The 26322-nt window shown below is 40.0% G+C and overlaps 2 protein-coding genes across 2 annotated transcripts; both read left to right on the top strand.

Annotated features, from left to right (window-relative positions):
* The first annotated feature begins 2295 nt into the window (after positions 1-2295).
* LOC133452416 (ladderlectin-like) lies at positions 2296-4951 on the top strand. The gene is made up of 6 exons (XM_061731702.1): positions 2296-2365; positions 2448-2539; positions 3572-3705; positions 3791-3925; positions 4284-4395; positions 4587-4951. Exons 2-6 carry the CDS (start codon positions 2479-2481, stop codon positions 4661-4663), a joined length of 519 nt encoding a protein of 172 aa, XP_061587686.1. The 5' UTR covers positions 2296-2365; positions 2448-2478; the 3' UTR covers positions 4664-4951.
* Positions 4952-11544: 6593 nt separating this feature from the next.
* Positions 11545-24630, top strand: LOC133452414 (steroid 17-alpha-hydroxylase/17,20 lyase-like). The gene is made up of 7 exons (XM_061731701.1): positions 11545-11728; positions 13735-13855; positions 14164-14302; positions 16303-16556; positions 19231-19317; positions 19992-20225; positions 24457-24630. The coding sequence occupies exons 1-7, from the start codon at positions 11565-11567 to the stop codon at positions 24628-24630; spliced, it is 1173 nt and encodes a 390-aa protein (XP_061587685.1). The 5' UTR covers positions 11545-11564.
* Positions 24631-26322: the final 1692 nt, after the last annotated feature.

Genomic DNA, 26322 nt, shown 5'->3' with positions numbered 1-26322 from the left:
ATTGCTGGATGGAGAACGAGAACAGACAATGCAGGGAAAACACAAACTGAGATAGGCAGTGGGAGATAGTTAGGGACAAACTCTGTAGGAAGATCAGGGCATGGGTGAAAGTTTGAACTGGGAACAGGGACAGGAAACAATTCAGCTAAAGGATGTGGAGTGGGTGTTGGATCTGGGTCTAGAGGCAGAACTGGGTATGGAGCAGGGGCTGTTGAAGCAGGAACATGGATCTTTGTATGATCAGAGGCAGAAGCAGTGCAAACTTCAGCTGAGAGCCCAGAAAAAGGTACACAGGTGAAGACCATCAAGACGGCGCAGACAAAAGGGCAGTAGGTAACTCTGAAATGAATACATGTATTGTTTATATATATATATATATATATATATATATATATATATATATATATATATATAGTAAGGTCATCTTATGGGATATTTGGCAAATCTGGGAACTAAATCGTTACCAAGAAATCTCTTCACCAATGTGTTTCTAAAGGTGTCTAATAACATGTCCTAAAAAGTTGAAATTCAACTCCTGGGGGAAACCTCGTAAAAAACTGCACAAAGTCGGGGTACCAATAACCGATTTTCGAAAATTTGAAAATGCTTAATTTGGCCTTAAGTAACTGGCGAGGGGTCAAACTAGGGGTTTTTCAATATTCTGAGTTTATTGCAAGTATTTATTTTTCACCAAGCCCACTCCCTGGTGGAAAAACGGCCACACCCACTTTTCCAGGTCATCGTTCATCCCGGCAATGCTCCCCACTCACAAATAGCATAGGCTATGTAAAAAAACAAAAAAAAAAGATAATAGTTTATTCTTTATTGTTTGACATGATGAATAGGCCAAGTCAGTGTTTAATGATGGCTGGGATACACTGAGTCTTATTCAGAGACACAAAACTACAAATACTGCTACCTTAATGACAGGAACCCTGTCATTATTAATTGCAACCCAGATACATCTGGCACTCTTGATACCATTGTGGAAGAATTTGATGATCAGATCGATGATGAGGTTGCAGTAGATTGCACTTGAGGATATATCAATATAATTTTTAAACATTGTCTCTATTCATGGAAACACTCCCTTTCATTCCATGGGTTGGATCAAGGTAACCTCTCCAGCACCACCGTTGCCAGATCCGCGGACAACAGCACCTGTCCACAGGGTAAAATTGAAGGCCCTTGCCAAAGCTAAGCTCCTGAAGCAAGCTGAAGTGAATATTCTTCCATTCATGAACATGAAACAGAAGGGAATAAACTCCATCACGTTTCTTCCCATTGCTGAACTCGCCTCCTCTTTGATACATAGCCAGCCATTCCTCACACCGGGTGATGTACTCTGGGCAGCAGGATGGGTGATCAAAGCTCAGGATCCTGACTTCCCATATAATAATATATATTGGGTACAGTCAAGCCTCTTCTTCCCTGACCTCTGGATACGAATAGCGGGGCGTACTTGCACTCGAAGCCTGGTCATGATAAGTCGGTGGTCAGTCCAACACTCGGCTCCTCTCATTGCACGAGTCAATAAGACGTCTTTTGTGTCCTGGCGTCTTACGATGGTAAAGTCAATCAAGTGCCAGTGTTTGGAGCGTGGGTGCATCCAGGATGTTTTGTGCTTATTTTTTAGTTGGAATATGGTATTTGTGATGGTCAAGTCATGCTCAGCACAGAGGCTTAGCAGCCGTAGGCCATTTGCATTGACTTGTCCGACGCCATGCCCGCCAATAACCCTGCTCCACACCTAGTTGTCCTTCCCCACTCTGGCATTAAAGTCACCCAGCAAGAAGATCTTATCCTCCTTAGGTATGCTACGCAGGACCTCATCTAATGCCTGGTAGAAACTGTCCTTAACATCTTCCTTTGATGGCAGGGTAGGTGCGTATGGAAGAGCAGGCCTCAGACAACCAGTACCAGCTGTCAGACGCAAACAGTTTTATGACTGAAACATGACATTTCTAATTTTCGAAACAAAAAAATACAGGTAAGATATCTATCTTCCTCTTGAGGGTTAGAGGGACCTGCTGGAGAAAATGATAAGACACATTTATTTTAAGGGAATCAAATCTGTTTTCATGTTTATTTTGAATCTACAAGTGCAATTAAAATCTATTGATTTTTAAAAATATTTAAAAAATTTTGTAATTACATATTAACAGCAATTAAACAGAATCCTCACATATCCTGTATGTATACGTGTATTATTGATGTAACAGTGTTTCCTTGTGTTTTTGCTCGTCACAGTTCCTTATTTTGTGGACGATGATGAGATAAAGTAATGTATTTAACTTGAGCTGTTTGTCTTCTAGAAGCATGAAGCAGCAGGTCGGCAGTGACGGGGACGAACAATCTGCAGCAGGTTTGGACGGATGTTCTAGTTTGTTTGAAATGTTTGACACCCTCACTCCAAATATAACGATTGTGATTGTTTTCAACTGCAGGAAGAAATCTTCATCACCCGTTGTCTCCATCATGAAGATCCTGGTTGCGTCTTTAGTTCTTTGTCTTGTGATTGCCCAGACTGATGCCACGAGTAAGTAGACTTTCAACATCTGCACAGACATCAGGGGAAAGAGGGGGGAGCAAAGTAGTTATGGTGCATCCGTTTCACAGTGTGGTTCTGGAACCAGTAAACGTCACACTTTACGCTGCAGGAATCCTCTGTAAGAATCCGAAAGTGCTGCACTTTATTTTTAACCTGTTGAAAAATGTGCACATCAAGACGAAGTTTGGACAAACACAGAAAAATGAAGGACTTTATTGCGAGATGTGCAGTGTATCCAAAGGTCCATTGTTCTTGTAGTTTGTTGTGCTAGTCTTTCCCCTCTTTTACTCTCCCGTACAAAATTAGACATTTTTTGTACAAAATGTTTTTTTATTTTATTTTTACTGCTTTTTTTGTTTAAACTTTAAATGTTGCTTTTATTTCTGCTAATTGATGTTTTAATACCTCTGTTAACCACTTGATTTGTTGATCAATTGTTGTTGATCAATTCAACGCAAATGAGCTTGCGTTTGCAGGCCAGAGCTTCAAGAGCTTTCAGAGCTTCCAGAGATGCATGCTGGCCTGCAGTCCCCCCCTCTGACCACCTCAGTGTGTGCTGCCTATGACTGTTTATATTGTGGTCTCTCTAGTCCACCAACTATCAGTCATATATACATAGAACTCTTAGTTTTCCAGTTAATGGATATTTAATAATAATATATCTGCTCTTTTGGACCTTTGACCACATATGTGTTTTTTACCTCTTTATGTAATAATTGCTCGGGGGTCATGTTCTGGGTCTCTGGAAAGATCCTCTACATCTAAACGCTATATACATAAGACTGAATTGAATTGAACTGAACTGAACTGAACACTTTGGTCACAAGCAGTCAGAACTACTAACCCTACAACTAACCCTAACCCTAACCCTTTGTCGTCACGGTCTCACACGATTTTGATGTTTGCTTGTGCAAGTTTGTGATAAATACTGGCATAAAATAGTCCTTTTTTACAGGTAAGTTTAAAAACAATGTTACATATTCAGTCATGTCCTGAAGCCTTGTATCCGTTTGTCCTCAGGACGATATTGTGGTCGACGGGGGAGTTGGAGGTGTGCTCCATGGTGGAGTTGGAGGTGTCCTCCTGGCTGGTCTGCATATAAGGGTCGCTGTCTCCGCTACATTCCCAAACCCATGACCTGGGCACAAGCGGAGGTAACTTACAAGTATATATTTTTTTTTTTTTTATTTCGCCTAGCTGATGTTATTTTGACTACTTCTCTCTTTATCTTCTCTGTAGTTGAACTGCAGATCCATGAAGGGGACCCTAGCATCAGTTCACAACATCCATGAGTACCACAAGGTTCAGCAGATCATAACGGCAGCTAGTCATGGATATTCAACAACATGGATCGGAGGCTCTGATGCGCAACAGGTGTATTTTGTTTCTTTAATTTCACCCCAAAATATTTGCAGTCACCATATATGCTACTAAACATTCAGCAATGGAAATAAAAACCAAATCGAGCACAAACATTTGTGATTTTAAGATATCTCTTATCTTTGATAAATTTTACAGACCACTGTTACTGGCTGTGGTTGGTCTACTTTTGTTCACCATTAGTGCCACTAGTTTTTTTTTTTTTTTCTTACTATTTTAGGATGAATAGATTTAAAATAAGCAGAAAACAGCTATGGAATCACAGAGTTTTTTTACACACACAAACACATAATCACTGCAAATATCGGTCAGGTTGTTTCAAGAATTTAATTGATTAAATTCCATCTTTTAGGAGAAGCTTTGGTTGTGGTCTGACGGAAGTTCTTTCGACTACTCCTACTGGTGTCGTGGAGAACCCAATAATTTCCATGGCAAACAGCACTGTTTGCAAATTAATTATTCAGGTAGGTCGGGTATCCACACGACTAATTACAAAAATGTCTTGTTTTGAAATGTTATACCTGATTATTCATTTAAGCTTACATTTAAAATGATTCAGAACAGTATTTTTTACCTTAACAATTAAGGGGATTAAATTCCCGACATGTTTTGGTGAGACTGACTCTGTGTTTTCGTTGTTTTACTTACGGTACAGTGAAAAAGTGCTGGGACGATGTTCATTGCGGGGTTAAACTTCCGTCCGTCTGCGCAAGGAAATTCTCCCTGTTCTGATCCGGGAAACACGACAGCCGTCTAAGACCACAAACACTGTTGGAGTTTGTGAATCCCTGGATCAGCAGCCAAACCCCCACTCATCCTTATTCTTACCTACGCTTTTTTTCTTCTCTATAACTGCAATGTTACTTAAAGAATGAGGCAGAAAGCGATACAAACTGGAGGTGGATTGTCCTGTTGCTCTTGTGGCTTTAAAATGGGCATAATGAATATGTTTTGGAGAGCTTTTAGCACAATTTTTATCTGCAGCATGAATTGTTCCTCTTTTCTTCTGTGAAATTAAAAGGCTCAAGCATCGAAAAAAGCTGGTTTGTGTGTACATCGGGGTGAAAGCTTCTACCTTACAGACACCAGATCCGTGGTATACAAAACTACACTTAGCTGGGAATCGTTATGTCCGTGAATGCTGTGTGCTTATCATCACAGAAACATGGCGACACATGGCAAGACTATACAACCAAAATTCCATCAACATGTAAAATGACCAACAAGAGAGGTAAATACCCCGAATCATGTGTATTCCCAGGCAAGGCAAGTTTACTTGTATAGCACAATTCAACACAAGGTAATTCAAAGTGCTTTACATTAACATTAAAAGCAGCAAGACATAATTAGACAGTAAATAACAAAATGAAATAAAATCATGAAAAAAGAAGGTAAAATAATAAAAAGCATAAGTTTCTGAAAGTATTTAATTTAAGAGTAACAAATAATATTAAATAAAATGATAAGAAAAGAGGTAAAATAATAAAAAGCACCAACATCAGGCAAGCATACAGAGCTTTACCTATCCTCCACCTGGGCCGGTCAAACAACCACTCCATGCTCAGTCAACACACAAAGCCCATAAAGAGGATCATTAGCACCTGGCCTGAAGAATCCCTCCCCTGACTACAGGACTACTTTGAACAGAGAGAGTTTGTTGCCTTCTATCAAAAGAGAAAAAAGGGGGCTAGCACAAGAAACTACAGGAGCGATGGACAAAAATGATGGCTATGAGATACTGTAATAATAAATACAAATGGAAAGGGAGAAGAGAGGAAAGAGGAGAAGAGAAGAAGGGTGAGAGGCACCATCCAGTGGATCATGTCGGTGCCCCCCTGCAGCATAGGCCTATAGCAGCATATCTACCACCAAGCTGTTTGAGACTAACTATTATAGTCTTGTTCTATAGTTGCAGCTATGACTACTGACTCTAACACACTAGAGTTTACACTACCTAGAGATTTACTAACACCAACTAGAGGTTTACTAAACACTAACTATAGGCCTTACTTAACAGAAAGGTTTACAGTTTGGTTTTAAAGGTGGAGGTGGTGTCAGCCTCCTTAACCCAGATTGGAAGTTGGTTCCATAGTAATGGTGCCTGATAGCAGAACGCCCGCCATCCAAATCTACATTTGAATACTCTAGGAACTACGAGTAAACCTGCACTCTGAGAACGGAGAGCTCTGCTAGGAACATAAGGTACTATCAGGTCTTGCAAATATTGCGGAGCTAAGCCGTTTTGGGCTTTATACGCAAGTAATAACATTTTAAATTGGATTCTGAATTTTACGGGTAGCCAATGGAGCGATGCTAACACTGGAGAGACGTGGTCTCTCCTGCTGATTCCTGTCAGCACTCGCGCTGCTGCATTTTGGATCAGCAAATCAGCAAATTACTTGGACATCCTGCTAATAACACATTACAGTAATCTAGTCCAGTGATTCTTAACCATAGGGCCGCGGCCCACACTTGGGCCGCGAGCGCCATCTAGTGGGCCGCGAACAAAAATTCAGTTTTGTACGTGTGGGCCGCGGGGGCCGCGGGACTGCATAGCAACTCCCGACCAAATGAGGAGAAGAAGACACTCAGCTAGCTTTACGTGTAATAGTAAGAGAAATGGCGTGTATTTACAGAGAAAATCCTTCATTTTGCACAGAGTTTAGATCCGCCAGGATCAGGGATCGATTACTTGGGTCTGCGCCCAGAGCGAGCGAGCGCGGCGTGATCATTTATCCCGACGCGTCCCCGCGGCCGGGGAGGTCGGTGCCGCTCGGGCGGCTCCGTCGTTACTGCTGAAGGATTGTAGATGTAGATGCAGGGCTGACGTATCTGCTGGACTGGACTGTTCGGGCTTTCTCAAAAGCATCAGAAAGTGACTCTGTTAGTGCTGCAGCGGCCAGAGAGCTGCGGGCTCCTGCCCGCTGCGGCTGATCAGGCTCGGATGAAATCCGACACGCGCAGTCCTGACAACTTATTAATGTAAATAAAACTTAGTAAGTTACTTAGTAAGTAATTAGCTTGACTCTTACAGAGATGAGAAGCGTAACAGGTGGAAGAAGGAAAGTTCAACCCGGAATGGACAGATTCATCCTGGTTCAGTCTTCACACTGGGACAAAACCAGTGTCTCATACGTTCAGAGACCGTGGCGTTCAAAGTGTAAAAGTGAAACACCACTGAAACAAAACACAAAGTTTTTCATCAAACATATCCACTCAAGTCTGAACTGAAGTCACAGAAAATAAACTGACCATCTTAAAACACGTTTGGGTCCACATACAGCTGTGAAGCAGTTTTCTCCACAATGAACATAATTAAAACTAAATATCGTTCCAGGTTCACCAGCACCTTCACATGTGCATGAGAACCTGACACCATCCAGCCCAGATTTAAAGTCCTGGCAGGAGAAATTAGAGCTCAGTTCTCTCACTGAACGACAGAAAGTGGGGGCATAAGATTATAAGAGGGGAAGAAAGAAAAACTGCAAAACTGTTGAATTGTTAAGATGTGTTTATATTCATTTGTTATAAAAATGTGTTGAGACAATTAACAAAGAAAAGGGGAAATTCAAACTGCTGGTAAAGAAATAAAATAAGATTTTATTTTTAAGAGAAAATAATATGTGTAATTGAAGTTACACATGTTAGGGGGGAATTATGTACCTTTTTTATATAACAGTCAGATGCAGATGTTGATACAACTATGAGGCTACTTGAATATATATATATATATATATATATATATATATATACATATATATACATATATATATATATATATATATATATTATGATGTTCTGGACTTCGCTTGAGTACATTTTCCCTAAATGGACCTCTTAAAGTTGAATACCCCTGCTATACAGTGTTAATAATTAATGGGCCCCAGGCCACTCTGTACTGAAAAAATTGGGCCCCAAGGTCGGAAAGGTTAAGAACCCCTGGTTTAAATGACAAATCCTGATCGAAAACAACACCAAGGTTTCTCACCGTTGCACTGGAAGCCATCGCAACACCATCTAGTCCCTTCCTAAAATGCTCTGGACCAAGAATGATAACCTGTTTTATCTGAATTTAGAAGCAAAACATTTCCGGACATCCAGTCCTTGATGTCCCTAAGACATGCCTGAAGTTTAGCTAACGGTTCTGTTTCATCTGGCTTCATAGACAAATAGAGCTGTGTATCATCAGCATAGCAACAAAAGTGTATGCCGTGATTCTGGATTATACTTCCCAATGGCTGCATGTATAAACTGAACAAGATGGGCCCTAGCACTGAACCCTGCGGGACACCATAACAGACCCTTGACTGTTCTGAAAAATCCTCATGTTCATAAATAAACTGGAATCTGTCAGATAGATATGATTCAAACCAACGTAGAGCTGTCCCTTTAATCCCCACAACATGCTCTAACCTGTGCAGTAAGATGCCATGATCAGTGTCAAAAGCAGCACTGAGGTCCAGTAGAACCAATATGGACACTAATCTCTTATCTGAGGCCATAAGAAGGTCATTCGTGACTTGAACCAGTGCTGTCTCTGTGCTATGATGCATTCTGAACCCTGACTTCAAAACTTCAAATAATTCTATACAAATGGTCACATAACTGACTTGCAACTACTTTTTCCAGAATTTTAGATACAAATGGAAGGTTGGAAATTGGTCTATAATTAGCTAAGGTGTCTGGGTCAAGTGGAGGTTTTTTAAGTAAAGGTTTAATTACTGCAACTTTGAAAACCTGTGATACACATCCCAAGTTTAGGGATAAATTGATCTGGTCCAGTATTGTCGCACCAATAAGAGAAAGAACATTTTTGAATAGTCCAGTCGGGATGGGGTCTAACATACATGTGGTTGATTTAGCTCTATTTACGAGTGAGGTCAGCTCAGGGAGGTCTATAGGATCGAAACAGTCTAGTCAGAGCCTAAGGAAGTTATTTTAGTACAGCCTCACATGAGTGGACAACCCAGTCTCACAGGAAAATGTGGTAGAGGCTACGTTGGTCCACATTGCAAAACGTGGCAATGTTACAATTTGCCCTCCTAAAACGTGAGATGTGAACGCGTTCTGTGGCCCATTCATTTTAATAGGTTTCGTTTCTGTCACGTGACTTTCAAGTTTTCGGGCTGCCATTTCTTTGATTCTCTGTCTAAATTGCAATATTTTAAGATAGTTTCGCCATGAAAAGCAGATTTTATCATATTTCTAGCGAGAAATATATATTGAAATTTCATAATATTTGTTCAGTTGATGAATATGATCTTTGGTTTGTTAGTTATTACGATGAAACTTGCAGGTCTCGCTATGAAATCGTGTCAGTGTTACGTTTACTCCCGTTGCTATGCCGGTTGCTATGCCGGTTGCGGTTATGGACGAAACCAAGTGGCTTATATGCTATTTTAATTACTCTTAATATCAGGTAGTTGTGTAAACTGTTAAGATATTTGTGTCATTTTGTGTAACTGTTGATGATATTATTTCAACATAGTGTCACAAGTTAAAACCTACTGCCTTGTGAAGTAGGAAATAACCCTGACCTGAAATGTGTGTGTGTGTGTGTGTGTGTGTGTGTGTGTGTGTGTGTGTGTGTGTGTGTGTGTGTGTGTGTGTGTGTGTGTGTGTGTGTGTGTGTGTGTGTGTGTGTGTGTGTGTGTGTGTGTGTGTGTGTGTGTGTGTGTGTGTCAAACTAAAATAATCAACAAAAACCGGCACCGTTCCACAATAACAGAACCTGTCCGCTCACCTGCTGGCAACGGCCAGCACGGTCGTTGGCCGGCGCAGCCAAAGCGAGGTGCTGGTTAGGTTCAGTTCAGGTGCGGGTATCCAATCCCGCTCCGGATTCTTTTTTATTACGTTTTCAGTTTTATCCTTTTTTTTTCTTCCCGTAGGTGTTTTTAATGTTTTTCTTCATATGTCCATATCTATGTCGCTGCACGTCTCCGATGCCGCACGCATCTCAGTCAATAACATTCCATACACGAAGCTCCGCTCCTCTCAACGCGTTCACAACTATCAGCTATCGGTTGAGTATTGGCCTCCGTGTGTACCGTAACTTCAGTGACTCCCGACCCACATACCACACAAACACGCCAGCCGCCACCTGGTTCAAACAATTCTGTCTTCGTCGCCGGGTGATGACGTTATATAGCCGCGCCACCTTGTGACATATCGACCCAGTGCCAAATAATAAACAAATAGTGTATGCAGGGTGTGTGAAGATATGCATGAGCCTTATAATGCCCAATATCCTAACAGTACTTCAACATTAATCTCGACATTTCAACTTTTTTCTCGACATTTCGACTTGTTTCTCGAAATGCATGGCCCTGATACTCTTCCGTAGAAATGTATTCCGTAATAATTGGACCTAAACAGTGAAGCTGAAACGTGAATGTGAACAGTTCAGATTCCAGTTCCTGCAAGGCAAGACAAGTTTATTTGTATAGCACAATTCAACACAAGGTAATTCAAAGTGCTTTACATCAACAATAAAAGACACAATTAAAACATAAATAACAAATAAAATGAAATAAAATGATAAGAAAAGAGGTAAAATAATAGAAAGCACAAGTTCTTAAATAGTTGTTTTTAACAACTTGTGCAGAATGAACAGGTTCAAGTTCTTTATATGCAAATATGTTGCGTTCAGTTCAACGTTCTCACAGAAATGAACGTGTTCATTTGAACTCGTTCATGAAACACTGCATCCCAGAACCGGACTACAACCGGGAAGAAAACCAGCCCAGAACCATCCCAGAATCATCCCCTTTTCTCGACATTTCGACTTTTTTTCGACATTTTTACTTTTTTCTCGACATTTCGACTTTTTTCCTCGATATTTCAACTTTTTTCTTGACATTTCGAATTTTTTCTCGACATTTTGACTTTTTTCTCGAAAATTGTATTTCAACATTAATCTTGAAATTTCGACTTTTTTATCAACATTGACATTTTTCTCGACATTTCAACTTCTTTCTTGACATTTTGACTTTTTTCTCGACATTTCGACTTTTACTCTACATTTCGACTTTTACTCTACATTTCGACTTCCTTCACGAAATTTCGTCTTTTTTCTCGACATTTCAACTTTTCTCTCGACATTTCGACTTTTTTCTCGACATTTTGACTTTTTTCTCGAAATTGTACTTCAACATTAATCTCAACATTTTGACTTCTTTCACAAAATTTCCATTTTTTTCTATATGTTTTGACCTTTTTCTCAACATTTCGACTTTTTTCTCGACATTTCAACTTTTTTCTTGACATTTCAACTTTTTTCTTGACATTTCGACTTCGAAAGAGATAAAAAGACGCCATCACACGTGAAAGTGCTGAACTGTGGTGTCTCCTGCTTTAAGGTCGCCACGGCAACCGGAGAAATGCATCCTGATAACGTGAAGGTTGGTCACCACGGCAACCGGAGACATGCAGCCTGATAACGTGAAGGTTGTCTGAGCAGGAAAAACACAAACATGACAGTCACGGTCACACACACACACACACTCACACACTCACACACGACCTCTGACCTCTCCAAGGTTCCTCCCTGAGGGACTAAAGTCAGGACTCCTCCTTTCCTCCTCATTCTGCTGCCATGTCCTCCGTCCTGCTGGTGTCCCTGGTTGCCGTGGCGATGCTCTGGTTCCTGGTCCGGGTCCTGGTCCCGGATCTCCGGCCCCCCCGGTCCCGGGTCCCCTGCCTGCCCTGGGTCCCGGTCCTGGGCAGCCTCCCCTGGCTGGGGGGGCTGGGGGGTGCCGCCCTGCCCCCTCACCTGCTGTTCTCCCGGCTGGCCCTCAGGTGAGTTTGAGACCCCCCCTCAGGTGAGACCCCTGGACCCGCCCATGGAGCTTAGGAAGCATCTAGACCTGAACCCCCCCACTCCGGGGGGGTTCAGGTCTAGACGCTTCCTTAGATCCATGTGTTTGAACTCGCTGATGTCGGGTAACTCTGTAGTTCTGTGGTTTATAGTTTTATTAGCAGCAGGAGACAGAAGCTGTGAGAGTCAGGGCCGTATCTAGCTTGCTGAGGGCCCAATGCAAGATATTTTTATATATATCTATATATATATATATATAGATATATATTCACTTTAGGGCAGGCATGTCAAACTCAGTTTGGCTCTGGGGCCGGATCCAGACTTTCTTTTCTCAGGTGGGCCGGATCAGTAAAAGAATGTCAATTCCAAGTATTTCGTTTTTTTTTCAGTACTATATATATATATATATATATATGTATATATATATATATATATATATATATATATATATATATATATATATGACTACGCTCAGAAGAAACTAGGGGGTTTTGAGCTCCGAACCTTCACTTATGTAAGTCTGGTGTAGAGTTAAGCCTTACCTTATTAAATTAAACCTTTTTAGTAGGATAAACACAGGGGCAACTTCTTCCGAGTTCCAGTGTACTTTAATGTCCCTCAACAGCGTAGGATTTTAGAACATCAACACAGCACCTAGTGCCGACTCTGACTCGGCTCAGAAGAAACTAGTACCCTTTTGCGGTCCCGATCACGGGACTCTTGGGGGGTTTTGAGCTTACCTTATTAAATTAAACCTTTTTCGGGTCGTGAGTAGGATAAACACGGGGACAACTTCTGCTGAGTTCCAGTGTACTTTAATGTCTCTCAACAGTGTAGGATTTTAGAACATCAACACAGCACCTAGTGCCGTACTGTGGCGTATCACTCCGCCCAATCTAAAACAGACTAATCACTACAGATAAACTGACTAGTGTCATTATAGTCCCTGATTTACATCAGAATATAAAGAATATATTTATAAAATAATGAACCTTGAATTACCAAAATAGCCTTCTTAACAAAAATAAATCTCCTCTTACACTCATAAGGTGAGCATGAATCAATCTTTTTTATGATGTAAAATTGTATGTATTTATTTACTTTTATTTAATTATTTAATTTTAGTTGTTAAATTTCTGGAAAAGAAAAAAGTCAAATCATACATGAGAGAAACTATTCAGTTTGTGGCAAAATATTTTTACTTGTATGAAACTGAAGATGCATAATGCAAACCTGACATTTATTTTTAGTTCAGTTTGTGGAAAATGGTTGGCCTGGCTTTCTCTTCAAAACTTAAACAGTTATAAAGCATTAAAAACTGTAACAATAGGGCAAACGCACAGTATTGTTGTGTATTTTGTGTCTTTCAAATAAAAGACAATTTTTGTATATATGTACATATGTAACATATGTTCCTCATTCAAGATTGTTAAAAAAATACTGCTATAATATCGTATCATATCGTTATCGTCACCTAAATATCGTGTATCGTACCGTATCGTGAAATTAGTGTGTTACACCGCTAGTATATATACATACATATATATATATATACACACATATTTATATATAAAATAATTAGAAATAATAATCATAAATAATATAATTAATTGTATGTATATATATATATATTTACACACATATATATATAATAGCAGCATATATATATATAAACATATATAATATATAAACATATATATGCCTTATAGAGTGTATATATATATTTACACATATTTATATATAATATAATACATATATATATAAACACACATATATATACACATATATAGAAGGATAGAAAGAACATACGAACATTTGTAAAAAGCCAACATTTATATATATATATATATATATATATATATATATACAGTATATATATATATATATATATATATATATATATATATATATATATATATATTCCGTTTAGGATTCATGGTTAGGCAGTGTGCGGCAGACTGAGCGTGTGCGGTGGCGTGTGTTGCAGGTACGGACGCCTGTTCGCGCTCTACGTCGGCCCCCATTACACGCTGGTGGTGAACGACCACCAACACGCCAGAGAGGTTCTTCTGCAGAGAGGAAGGGACTTCGCCGGACGACCGAGGATGGTGAGGAGAACGGCAACTACCGATAAAACCACCAACACAACCACCAACACCAACACAACCACCAACACAACCACCAAACAATCACCAACATAACCACCAAAACAACCACCATCACAACCACCGATAAAACCACCCACACAACCACCAACACAACCACCAAACAATCACCAACATAACCACCAAACAATCACCAACATAACCACCGATAAAACCACCGACACAACCACCAACACAACCACAGCAGGTTCCAGGGTACCGGCGGAGGTTCAAACCTCTACTTCCTGTTCTCTACTTCCTGTGTCCTGCAGGTCACCACTGACCTTCTCACCCGCGGCGGTAAAGACATCGCCTTCGCCGACTACTCGCCCCTCTGGAAGCTGCACCGCCGCCTCGTCCACAACTCCTTCGCCCTGTTCGGGGAGGGAAGCAGCCGCCTGCAGGACATCGGTACGACCTTTTACCCTCCGGAGCCCCGCCCCCCCCTTTCTTTCACATATCTTTTTATTTCACAATCATTTTTACAATTCTATTCTATTTTACCCACATTCCTACCCTCCCCATAATTGCCCAGGGGAAAAAAAACAAATCATACATTAAGGGAGAACAAAATTAAATAAATATTTAAAAAAAAAGCAATTTAAATAATTTAAATAATTAAGAAAAAAAAAATTAAAGCTGCAAGCTGCAATGAACGGGCCCTCGCGCGTGCAATTTTCACCAATAAAGGTCAAGGACTCAAAACTAAGTCCGATGACACCACCCATGACTCTTTGGCCGCGTTCAGACTGCAGGCAAATATCCGATTTTTAGCCCATCCAGATTGAAACTGGATGACTCTTTTGAAGTCTGAACAGTCCCAAACCGCATGATATCCGATTTTTGCAAACCAGATGGAAACCACCTCCGGGAGGTAGTTTCATATCCGATCCATATCGCATTTGGGCAGATGCGTGTCAGTCTGAACAGCTCCAAACACTCAGATCGGATATGACTGTCCCAGACGCTCCAAACCACCCGCCCATTTCCAGTTGTGGAGCTACTCATCCTTTCACAGAGAGCATGTACAATCTCTGATGTCACGTCAAAAACTATTATTTGTAGTTTAAGTGTTGCAAATTCACATTACAAATCATGTTTTAATAGCAGAAAAAAAGACCGCATTTCCACGTACGGCGCGCGTCGCCGCGTACCCTACACCGTAGGCTCTGCGTCGGTGTAACGCAGAACCATAAATCAGCCTTCAGTCGCGCTGTGAGCCTGAACCTGCAGCCCGTCAGCCCCTCTCCTCCTAGGAGGAGAGGTTATGGAGCGGGGCTGCCAGTTATTCATTGCTGGTTTTTGTTAACTCTGAGCTTTGTTGGTTGGTTTGTTAGTTTGCTGGTGGTTTTGTTCTGAACACTTTTCTCTGTGACGCCGGGTCCCTCCACCGAGACACAACTTTTGCGGTATGCGTTCATTGTTATGTCTAAAAATGATGCGCAGTGCCCACCCAATCAGGAATGGTACAGATATTTTGGGATTTTCTTATATATATAAAAAAAATACATGACTTAACACAATACATGCGCTGGGTGACGCCTCCGCTCCGACGTCGTTGCTACGGCAACCCGTCAGATCAGTCATGATGTGGCCCAGTCTGAACAGAGCCAGATCCGATATGGACACTTGCTAAAAACAGTGTGGACAGTCAGCCCTGAAAATCGGATATGAGAAGGAATCAGATATATATCCGATTTGCCTGCAGTCTGAACGCGGCCTTAATGTCAAACCATTCAAAAGATGCATTCCTTGGGGGTGAAAATAGGATTCTAGAGCCCTCTATAATCTTTTGTATGTGACTTAATTCTCGATATATGGAGATTTTTGTGCAAAAAATGACCTTGAAAATTAAATTTGACCTTCAACATGACCTTAAAATAGGAAATGTATCTCAGAATTGAATTCCTAGCACCAAAAATTTAGAGAAAGTGACAATATACAACAATCTAGGACTAAGAAAAGCTGAGATATGACCTTTGGTCTTTTCGGCGGGAGCCATTTTGAATTTTCTGTAAGCCGGCCACTAGGGGGCCGTCACAATTTGTTTGCAGTGGTTTTTGAAAACCTTATGTCCACAACTAACACCATGCCAAATATCAAAAACTTGTCACGATCTTTATGATTTTTGACACATTCCCTCCCAGCTAAGATAGTTAAAGAATAGGTTTTTATTAAAATAACACACATTTTGAATTTTCTGCAAACCGGCCACCAGTTTGTTTGTAGTGGTTTTTGAAAACCTTATGTAAAATATTAAAATAACTAAAATATTGCCAAATATCAAAAACTTGTGAACAAGTGCACGATTTTCATAGATTCCTTCCCAGCTATAGTAAAAATGAGGACAGGTGAGGTTCCCCCCCAGGTTCCCCCATGTCCTAAAGCCCCCCCCTTGTTCCTCTCCCCAGTCCTGTCTGCAGTGGACAGCCTGGTCCTGGAGCTGCTGTCCAACCGGACCGGGGACCTGGACCAAGACCGGGACCTGGACCAGGACCCGGGTCCCGCGGTGACCAGGGCCGTCACCAACGTGGTCTGCAGGCTGGTGTTCAGGGGCAGCTATCGCCACGGCGACACCGAGCTGCAGGAGGTCATGGACTACAACGAGGGCATCGTGGAGACGATCGCTAGGGGGGGACTGGTGGACGTCTTCCCCTGGATCCAGGTACTAGGACCGGTTCTGGGAACCAGGACCTTCATGATCCGGTTCTGGGAACCAGGACCTTCATGATCCGGTTCTGGGAACCAGGACCTTCATGATCCGGTTCTGGGAACCAGGACTGTAGCACCTTATAATGTAATAATTTACATTTTGAATCAAGATTACTGAAACTTGAGGATTTGGTTAAGTTACAGACACTCACAATCATGTACACAGCTAAATGTAAATTATTACCAGAAAACTTACAATACATGTTTACTTTCAGTTTAAATAACGAAGATAGTCGCAGAAAATTTAATTTTAAACATTTATTTGCCCGAACCACCTTAAAGCAGATGAGCACTTCAATTGTTGGAATTAAGTTATGGAATTCATTAAATTATGATTTAAAGGGCTGTATAAACATATTTCAGTTTAAATATAAATTTAAAGAGAAAAAAATAACAATGTATGTATGAAATAGTCTAAATATATAATATATGCGTATGGAGACAGACAATTTATTTTCTTGTTTTTCTTTTCTTTTCTTGTGATATTAATTAAGTAATTGTGCAGACCATCTGTTATTATTGTTCAGTTTTCTTTTGAGGGAGGGGCAGGTATAATAAGATTTTCTTCTTCCTGCTCCTTTCTGGTTCTGGAATATGTTTTTGATTGTGTTGTCATTTTACTTGCTTGCTTTTTTTCTTTGCATATTTCCATGACCAGAATAAATAAAAATGAAATGAAATGAAATGAAATGAAATAATTTCCTGAAAATGTAATAACGCCTGAAAATGTAATAAAATTTGCACTTAACTCAATCCAAAATGTAATAAAACCCAATAATGTAATAACTTCACCGATAATGTAATAAAATATCCTGACTGATATTGTAATAACATTTTTACCGATAATGTAATACCTTATTACATTATTGGGAATTTCAATTTCAATTCAATTTCAAATGTTTCAGACGTTTCGGACATTTACGACGTTATGGACGTTTTGGACGTTTTGGACGTTTTGGACGTTTCAGATGCTTTAAAGGGGACCTATTATGAAAAACACGTTTTTTCTTGTTTTAACATATAAAGTGGTCTCCCCTCACCCTGCCAACACAGAGAAGATGTAAAGCAACCGAATTCTGCAGGGTCTGTACAGCCGCCCGGATGAATCTTCCAGTGTCATGTGACTTCTACGAGCCGTTCAGAATCTGCGCCTATCGTTACGTCACCGTAGGCGCAGAGCTTCGGCCTCCGCTGCTGAAACCACGCCCACAACCAACTCCACCGGCTGGAGCTCCGCCATTGTTTAGAAGCGGTGACTGCTTCCACAGCGAGAGTGTTTTTGCATCGACATTTACCCTCATAAAAGGATCAGTACCAACAGCACGGACCCGGCAACTAAACACGAGTCAGCGGTAAGTGACGTTATTTTTTTTATGTTATTTATATTTGTCTACAAGTATGATCTTTGCATGGGCTAAGTATTTAGCTTAGCTCCGGAGCACCGGAGCTGCCAGAGCTGCTCACGGAGCTGCTCACCGTGGCCCCCGGTGGCCCCGGTGGCTCCAGTGTTCCTTAACGGAGCCACTCACTCGTTAGGTAACACCGGAGCTCTATTAATAATACATTTTTCTTCTGTTTGTGGTTTCAGATCTCCCAAGCAATGCACCTGAAGCTGTTCAACAACACCTTCAGAAGAAATGCACGGTCCTTCCTTGAGCCAGCAATAGTGCATACATGTTATTTATATACAACTTATGTTCTTTTATTTTTTTAACAATAAAATTGCCATTTGTGAACATTCAGTGTTGTGATTTCTTTACAGTTAACATTCATTTGTCTTGAGGAATTGGAGTAAAGAACTGTGGTGTACCTGTTTAGAATTCAATTAAATCTTCCTGTGTGAAGACGAGGTGACCCGGTCAGGTAACTAAAGGCTGAGGGTACGCGTCGATTTAACGCAGAACCGTAAATCAGGCTTCAGATCCATTTTCACCGTGTCATAGCTGCATGCGAGCGTCCGACTATCGCGTCGAGCTGCGTGACATCGGACGCTCTCTGTCCACACTGAAACCGTTAAACTCGCGGCCAGTTAGGACAGTCCAATACAAAAAAAATAAAGCAATGGAATTGATTTTGTCGCAGAAGATTCTCGCATGGGACACGCTTTTTGTACACAGCCGGCTCTTCTGCCCGGAGAGAGACTTTGTTCCCTCCCCTCCTACACGTCATTCAAGCAGCCAATCAGCACAGAGCCTCATTATCATAGCCTCCCCTCCCCTCAGGATCACTCACAGAAAAGAGGTTAGAAGCGGTAAAACTAGAGACATGGCCCACAGGCTGAATTTCTGTTTTATGTAGAAAAAACAAGCTTTAGATTGTTTTTAAGACATTCAAGGCCTGTTTAAAATATACATTAAATGCCATAACAGGTCCCCTTTAAACATTTCAGATGTTTTAAACGTTTCAGATGTTTCCAACGTTTAAACGTTTCCGACCTTTCAGATGTTTTAAACGCTTCCGACGTTTCGGATGTCTCAGATATTTTATTACATTATTGGTGAAGTTATTACATTATTGGGTTTTATTACATTTTCGATTGAGTTAAGTGCAAATTTTATTACATCTTCATTATCATTTCATATCATTATAAGGTGCTACAAGGACCTTCATGATCCGGTTCTTTCTAGGTCTTTCCAAACCCGTCTCTCCGGAGGTTGAAGTCCTGCATCGCCGTCAGAGACCGACTCCTGACCCAGAAGCTGCAGGAGCACAAGGTAGTTCCAGGACCTGGTCCAGGACCGGGTCCAGGACCGGGTCCAGGACCGGGTCCAGGACCGGTTCCAGCTTACAAATGTGTTTATAAACTAATAAAGTGAAAACATTCTCCTGCAAATGTGAGTTTGTAGCGTCAGAAATGTTGACTTGTGTTTCAAAGTTTATAAAAACGTTTATAAAGACAGAAAGTCGTTTTTAAAACAAATAAAAACATGTCTTTTTATTAAATTTTTGAGTGTTTACAATCAGAGATTTAACCTCAAAAGTCATGAATTCAATTTCTTGTTTAAATGGTCAGATTTTTAATAATAATATAATAATAACATTTCTGAGTTAATAAGTCGGGAAAGTTTATAACATCAGAAAACTACAACTTCTGTCTTTAACATTTAGCAGAAATATTTATAAGAATTGTTATAAAATAATATTTACAAAGAATATTTCTAAACTCACTAAATACATTTAATATTCAAGTTTCTTTTCTTCCAATTATGTAGTTTAAATAGTCAATTATATTGTTTAAAAAAAATGTTTTTTAAACTAAATATTAAAAGGTTTAAAATTTGGCAGCAAACCTAAAATTTAGAAATTATAAATATAAAATATAAAATAAAGTTGTTTTTGTATTTGGAAGTTTAGATTTGTTTTAGTTTTCTCTCTTTTGCTCTGACAGGCGGCGCTGGAAGACGGAGATCCCACCGACCTGCTGGATGCCTTGCTCAAGGGCCAGACGGGCGGTGACGGTGGGCGGGGCCAGCAGACGGACGATGGGCGGGGCCAGCAGGAGGGGGCGGGGCTAACGGACGACCACGTGCTGATGACGGCGGCCGAAGCCTTCGGGGCCGGAGTGGAGACGACGTCCACCACGCTACTGTGGATCCTGGCCTACCTGCTGCACCACCCGGAGGTACCGGGACCCCCCAGGGGGGGCGGGGGTCGGGGGTCGCCTGCTGCACCACCCGGAGGCATAGACATATATACGTAGACGCTTCATGACATACTGGAACGTAATCCAGCGTTGCCGCCATATTGGATGGGTCTCCTCACTCCAGGCTAGCTAGCGCCAGAGACAACCGCAGTCAACGGAGAGCGAGCAACTAGCTTAGGGTTGCATTTTAGGCTATTTTACCATTTATAACAACGTTACTTACGTGTAATGTCGAGAAAAAAGTCAAAATTTTGAGAAAAAAGTCGAAATGCTGGGGAAAAAGTCAAAATGTCGTGAATAGAAAAAAAGTAAAAAAAATTAAAAAAAATAGAAAAAAGGCGAGATTTCGACTTTATTGTTGAAATTGTATTTCAACATTAATCTCGACATTTAGACTTTTTTCTCGAAATTGTATTTCAACATTATTCTCGACTTTTTTTGCACGATAAAAAAAAATCTTCCCCTCTCAAATATTTTTTCTCCTGCTTGGCTCTAATACCATAGACATAATAAAGAGTAGACGCCGCATCGAGCGCTGCTGCCGCTGGCGCCGACGAGCCGTGGGGCCGCCATCTTGGGGCGGTCACTCGCTCCACTCAGTGTAATCTGTTTGGCAGGCACAATGAACTGTCGGCGCATTTAATTCATCATAACTCGCTGAGTACTAAACTGATTGTCACGCAGTTTTTTTTGCTGCAAACTTTATACATGTAGCTATGATACAGGACACATGGTTCGGCGTATTTTATTATTCATAAAGGGCTTAAGAGTAATACAATATTCAGATAGAGAGAGAGGGATGTATATTCACGTCGAAACAGCAGGAAATGTACCTATTCCAGCATTAATAGCACATATAGCAAAGCAAACCAACACAACAGAATAAAGAACAGTGAAAACCATGAGTGACTAGAACCAGAACTCGAGTTGTAAAAGAAAATCAGGGGGGATGGTGGATTTTATCATATGGGGACAGATAATTTGTGCTGATTACAAATAATATAATATATTACAAATAATAGCAGTGACCAAAACACCTGCAGAAATACTGCAGGAATGACATAGCAGCAGTTAAATGCAGCCTTCTGTAAGCTTTAAATATCCACTGGGCTTACATCAAATACATCAAAACACAACAATAAAAAACACTTTTCTGAACTTATCAATATGACTCTGTCCTTCACAGGATAAGTAAAATGGATCACTGCAAAAACTCACAATCTTAACAACAATATTTGTCTCATTTTTAGTTAAAATGTCTCATTTTAGTAAAAAAATATCATTACACTTAAAACAAGACTCATCACTGGAAAAAAGAACAATTTTTACCCGTTTCAAGTAGAATTTCACTTGAAATAAGTAGAAAAATCTGCTAGTGGAACAAGATTTTTTTTTGCTTGTAATAAGAAGATAAATCTTGTCCCACTGGCAGATTTTTCTACTTATTTCAAGTGAAAATTTACTTGAAACAGGTGAAAATTGTCAAATAAGTTATTTTTCTGGTGATGACTCTAAATGTTGAAATAGCAGTAAAACCACATTCATTGATGAAATGACATAAGGGATGGAAATGAGGGATGGCAGTTTTACAGGGGGGATGATTTTGACCGTTTTTATTTCAGGGGGGGATGATTTGGACCGTTTTTATTTCAGGGGGGATGCCATCCCCCCCCATCCCCCCTCAACTCCAGTACTGACTACAACAAAGCCTGGATAACAAATGGGGGAGAGGAGGAAGTGGAAATGCCTCTACACGCTCTTATCTTGCTTTTCAGAATTGCATAACAAAGCAGTGATAGAATAAAAATGTAAATTCTAAAGTTAAACACAAGAACGTGACAGATCCCCGCCCCAAACCATATTTACACATGTACAAAGTTGCTCATGAAAGTATAGCATGAACTATGAAGTAAAACCCTTGAAAGAGGACTGTTTTGCAGAGCTTCTTTCTCGTGCTCCCTTTCTGCAGGTTAAGAGTGTTGAGTTTGGCAATGTGGTGCAGCCTTATTTTAAGAAACACCGACACAACCAATGACAACAGGTTGGAATGATAGTTGTCGATGCCAAACTGTGTCTCCTCAATGTGTTCCAGGAGCTCCAAGTGATCCTGACTGAACCTGTAGGTGAGCACATAGGGCTGAACTTGGATCAGTTCTGGAATCATCAGCATCAACGTGTCAATGTTGATGACAAATCCGATGACACACAAATACCTGCAAAAGAAAAAAGTTTTATTACTCTGATCACGGCGAAAAAAGACACCCCAAGAAAGCACTGTGTAATTTTGTTCATTCAAAGCAGTAAAGTGAATTTTCCATCCCATTCATCTATAGTGTCTTATCACCAATTCTTGAGTGCCTATTACAGGGGTGCAAACTCACAGAGAATGAAAATGGTAAACAGCTACCAGGGTGGATAAATAATTAGTTTGCATCCATGTTTTTAGGGATGTGATCTGTTCCTTTTATACCTTTTAGGACACTTAACTAACTGAAACAATGTAATTGCAGAACTGGGAGAATTTGAGAACAAGAACACATGCAATACCTACCATTACCATATACTTACCATTTAGAAACATCTAGGTCTGAAACACATTGAATACAAAATAATTCCAACAGAAACAAAACTGCATATTGAAAAACATTTAAACAAGAGATCATATCAATATACATACCATCCTTCTGGCACCTGCATGAACTTGATGTTGTGTAATACATACCATTTAGAAGCATCTAGGACCTGAAACACACTGAATACAAGGCAATTCTGACATGAACAAAACTGAACACTGAAAATACATACTGTTATGACACTTGTGTCTGACTGATAGGTAGGTACAGCACCAGCTAACTAATAAGGACTGGCTGACTGACTTTAACAGTGCAGAGCCAGGTTTCTAAGTCACTGAGCCTCCAGTGATACCATTATACTGCATTTATTACCACGCCTTTCTTCTTCAGAAATCTACTCAAGTAACTTGAAAGTAAAAGTATGGTGATTTAAAACTACTCCTAGAAGTACTTTTTTTCCCCAAAAGTTAGTCAAGTAACGGAGTAAGATTAAATGTAACTCGTAACCTCCCTCTGCATGTGAATAATAACATTACAGTCTGTGTCACTAGTCAGTGTTATACCAGTAATATTTGGTTTATTTCTCCAATAGCATTCTTGTGTCAATTTGTAAGTCAGTGTTATGGAGTACGACATAAGTCTTAGTTCATAGCCGGGTGAACATCTGCACTAAACATAGCCTATCTAGCTGGCTACGATTTCACTGGTGGACATAAATACAGTACAGTAATATTCTATTCACAAAACACAATCAATAATAATGTTCAATCTTACTTGTGAAAAGTAATCCCCCAATCCCTGTTCTCGATGGTCCGCCGATTGGAACAGGAATATGCACAATGTTGTGGCATCTTCAAACTTCTGCTGTTAACTCACTCTGCTGCTACTCTTCTGCTGCTAGGCAACGGAGTAGGACGACCGCCCCAAGATGGCGGCCGCATTTCTCGCGCAGCAGCAGCCAATGCGGCGTCTAGTGTTTATGTCTATTATTATATTTATGTCTAATACTCTTCCATAGGAGAGCCATCCAAGATGGCGGCCGCGCTGAACGTCAGCTCCAATAGGCAGCGTCAGTCTCTGAGGCGTGATAATAATATGATAATGATAATAATAATATATAAGATTATAAGAATATAAGATTATTAAAATATATATGATATATATTATATATTAAAAATGCATATATATATATATATATATATATATATATATATATATATATATATATATATATATATATATATATATATATATATATACATACATATACATGCCTTTGATTTTTACCAACATGGTGTTAACCATTGATATATACGCAGACAAGTTAGAAAGTAAAAAAAGTATTTCTGAGCTTAATAATAATATATATATATATATAAATAAATAAATAAATAAATAAATAAATAAATAAATATTAATATTAATAACAAATATTAATAAATATAAATATTTCTGAGCCTGTATACTACAACAGATAAAATAAATAAATAAAGTCCTGTAATGATGGCTTTTAGTTTTGGTTCCACCCCAAGAATTGAAGTGGCCCCATCTGCCCCCCCCTAGGAAACAGTTTTGGAGGTTCCCCTGCCCGGGGGTCGGGGGTCACCAGGTCTGACCCTGTGGTTCCGCCCCCCCAGGTCCAGGAGCGCGTGCAGAAGGAGCTGGACGAGCAGGTGGGCAGCGACCGTGCGGTGAGCGTGGCCGACCGCGGCCGGCTGCCGTACCTGGACTCCGTCATCAATGAGGGCCTGAGGATCCGGCCCGTCAGCCCCGTGCTGATCCCGCACACGGCCCTGAAAGACAGCAGGTAGGTGGGGACACCTGCTCAGGTAACCTGCTCACCTGCACTGAACAAAATAAATCTAAGCGCATGTAAATATAACATGCTTAAATCTGTGATATTAACATATAAAAATAAAGTTTGTTGCTTTACATGAATACATCTAGTTTTGAACTTAATCTGCATTTGTAGATCAAGAAAGACTAGTTTTTGTATAAACTACTTCATTTTTAGTATGTACAAAATTCATTTGCATTTCATTGCATTTTCATTTCATTTCGTTTTTTCTCTTTTTTCCTTTTTTTCTCTTTTTTTCTTCTTTTTTCTTTTTTTCCTTTTTTTCTTTTCTTTTTAAAGTCAACTTAATTTTGATAAATAAAGTAAACTAACACAATTAAGTTGACTGTACTTGCAAAATGTATTTAAATACATAAAATTAAGTAGTTTATACAAAGACTAGTTGTTGAAATTTCATGAATTAGTAGATTATAGTATTCTGCAAATCATGTTTAAAGCTCATAAGAAAACTTTACCAATCAACATTCAGGAAAGATTTGAAAAAAGAGAAAGCAAGTATAACTTAAAAGGAACAGAGATCTTTAAAAAACCAAGATTCATAACTAAATTGATGGAACGTTGTGTTTTCTGTGAAAGGAATCAGTTTATGGAACAATCTGAACAAAGAAACCAAAGAATCCAAATCAAACATTACATTCAAAAGAACAATTAAAGCCAGTATGTTAAGGAAATATAATGAAATATGTTAGTTACGTTTGATTGACATACCCAGTGTCATGAAAGGTATAAACATTGTTTGTTGTTGTTAAATGGTATTAACTAAATTGTAACTTGGGAACTAAAAAGGAATGTGACTGTCTGTGTTGGCCGGCAGCTATTTTATTTTAGTTTTTTATTTACTTAGTTTTTTTTGTTTTGTTTTTTTAATTTACGTTCTTTGTAAATTGATTTCTTCGGGAAAAAGGGGGCAGATTAAATAAGATTCTTCTTTCTGCTCCCTTTCATTCACAATTTAGGAACGTTTGTGTTTATATTAAATTGTTTGTTTTATTTTATCAATGAATGAAATAAAGAATAAATAAATTAAAAAAAACAAAAAACAACCTGAACCCTGAACCGTCTCTGCAGCGTCGGGGGAAACGCCGTCCCGCGAGGCTCAAGGGTTCTGGTCAACATGTGGTCCATCCATCACGACCCGCGACTCTGGGAGCAGCCGGACCTGTTCAGACCAGGTAACTACGGCTACGTCAGGTAGCTACGCACCTGTTCAGACCAGGTAACTCACCTGTAACTCACCTGTTCGACCAGGTAACTCACCTGTAACTCACCTGTTCAGACCAGGTAACTACGGCTACGTCAGGTAGCTACGCACCGGTTCAGACCAGGTAACTCACCTGTAACTCACCTGTCCAGGTAGCTACAATAAGTAGCTACGTCAGGTAGCTACATTAGGTAGCTACGTCATGTAGCTATGTCAGATAGCTACATTAGGTAGCTACGTCATGTAGCTATGTCAGATAGCTACATTAGGTAGCTACGTCATGTAGCTATGTCAGATAGCTACATTAGGTAGCTAGGTCAGGTAACTACGTCAGGTAGCTACATCAGGTAGCTACGTCATGTAGCTACGTCAGATAGCTACATTAGGTAGCTAGGTCAGGTAACTACGTCAGGTAGCTACATCAGGTAGCTAGGTCAGGTAGCT

This window comes from Cololabis saira, chromosome 10 (assembly GCF_033807715.1).
Source record: "Cololabis saira isolate AMF1-May2022 chromosome 10, fColSai1.1, whole genome shotgun sequence".
NCBI classification, from domain to species: Eukaryota; Metazoa; Chordata; class Actinopteri; order Beloniformes; family Belonidae; genus Cololabis; species Cololabis saira.
This window is presented reverse-complemented; position numbering and strand designations above follow the sequence as displayed.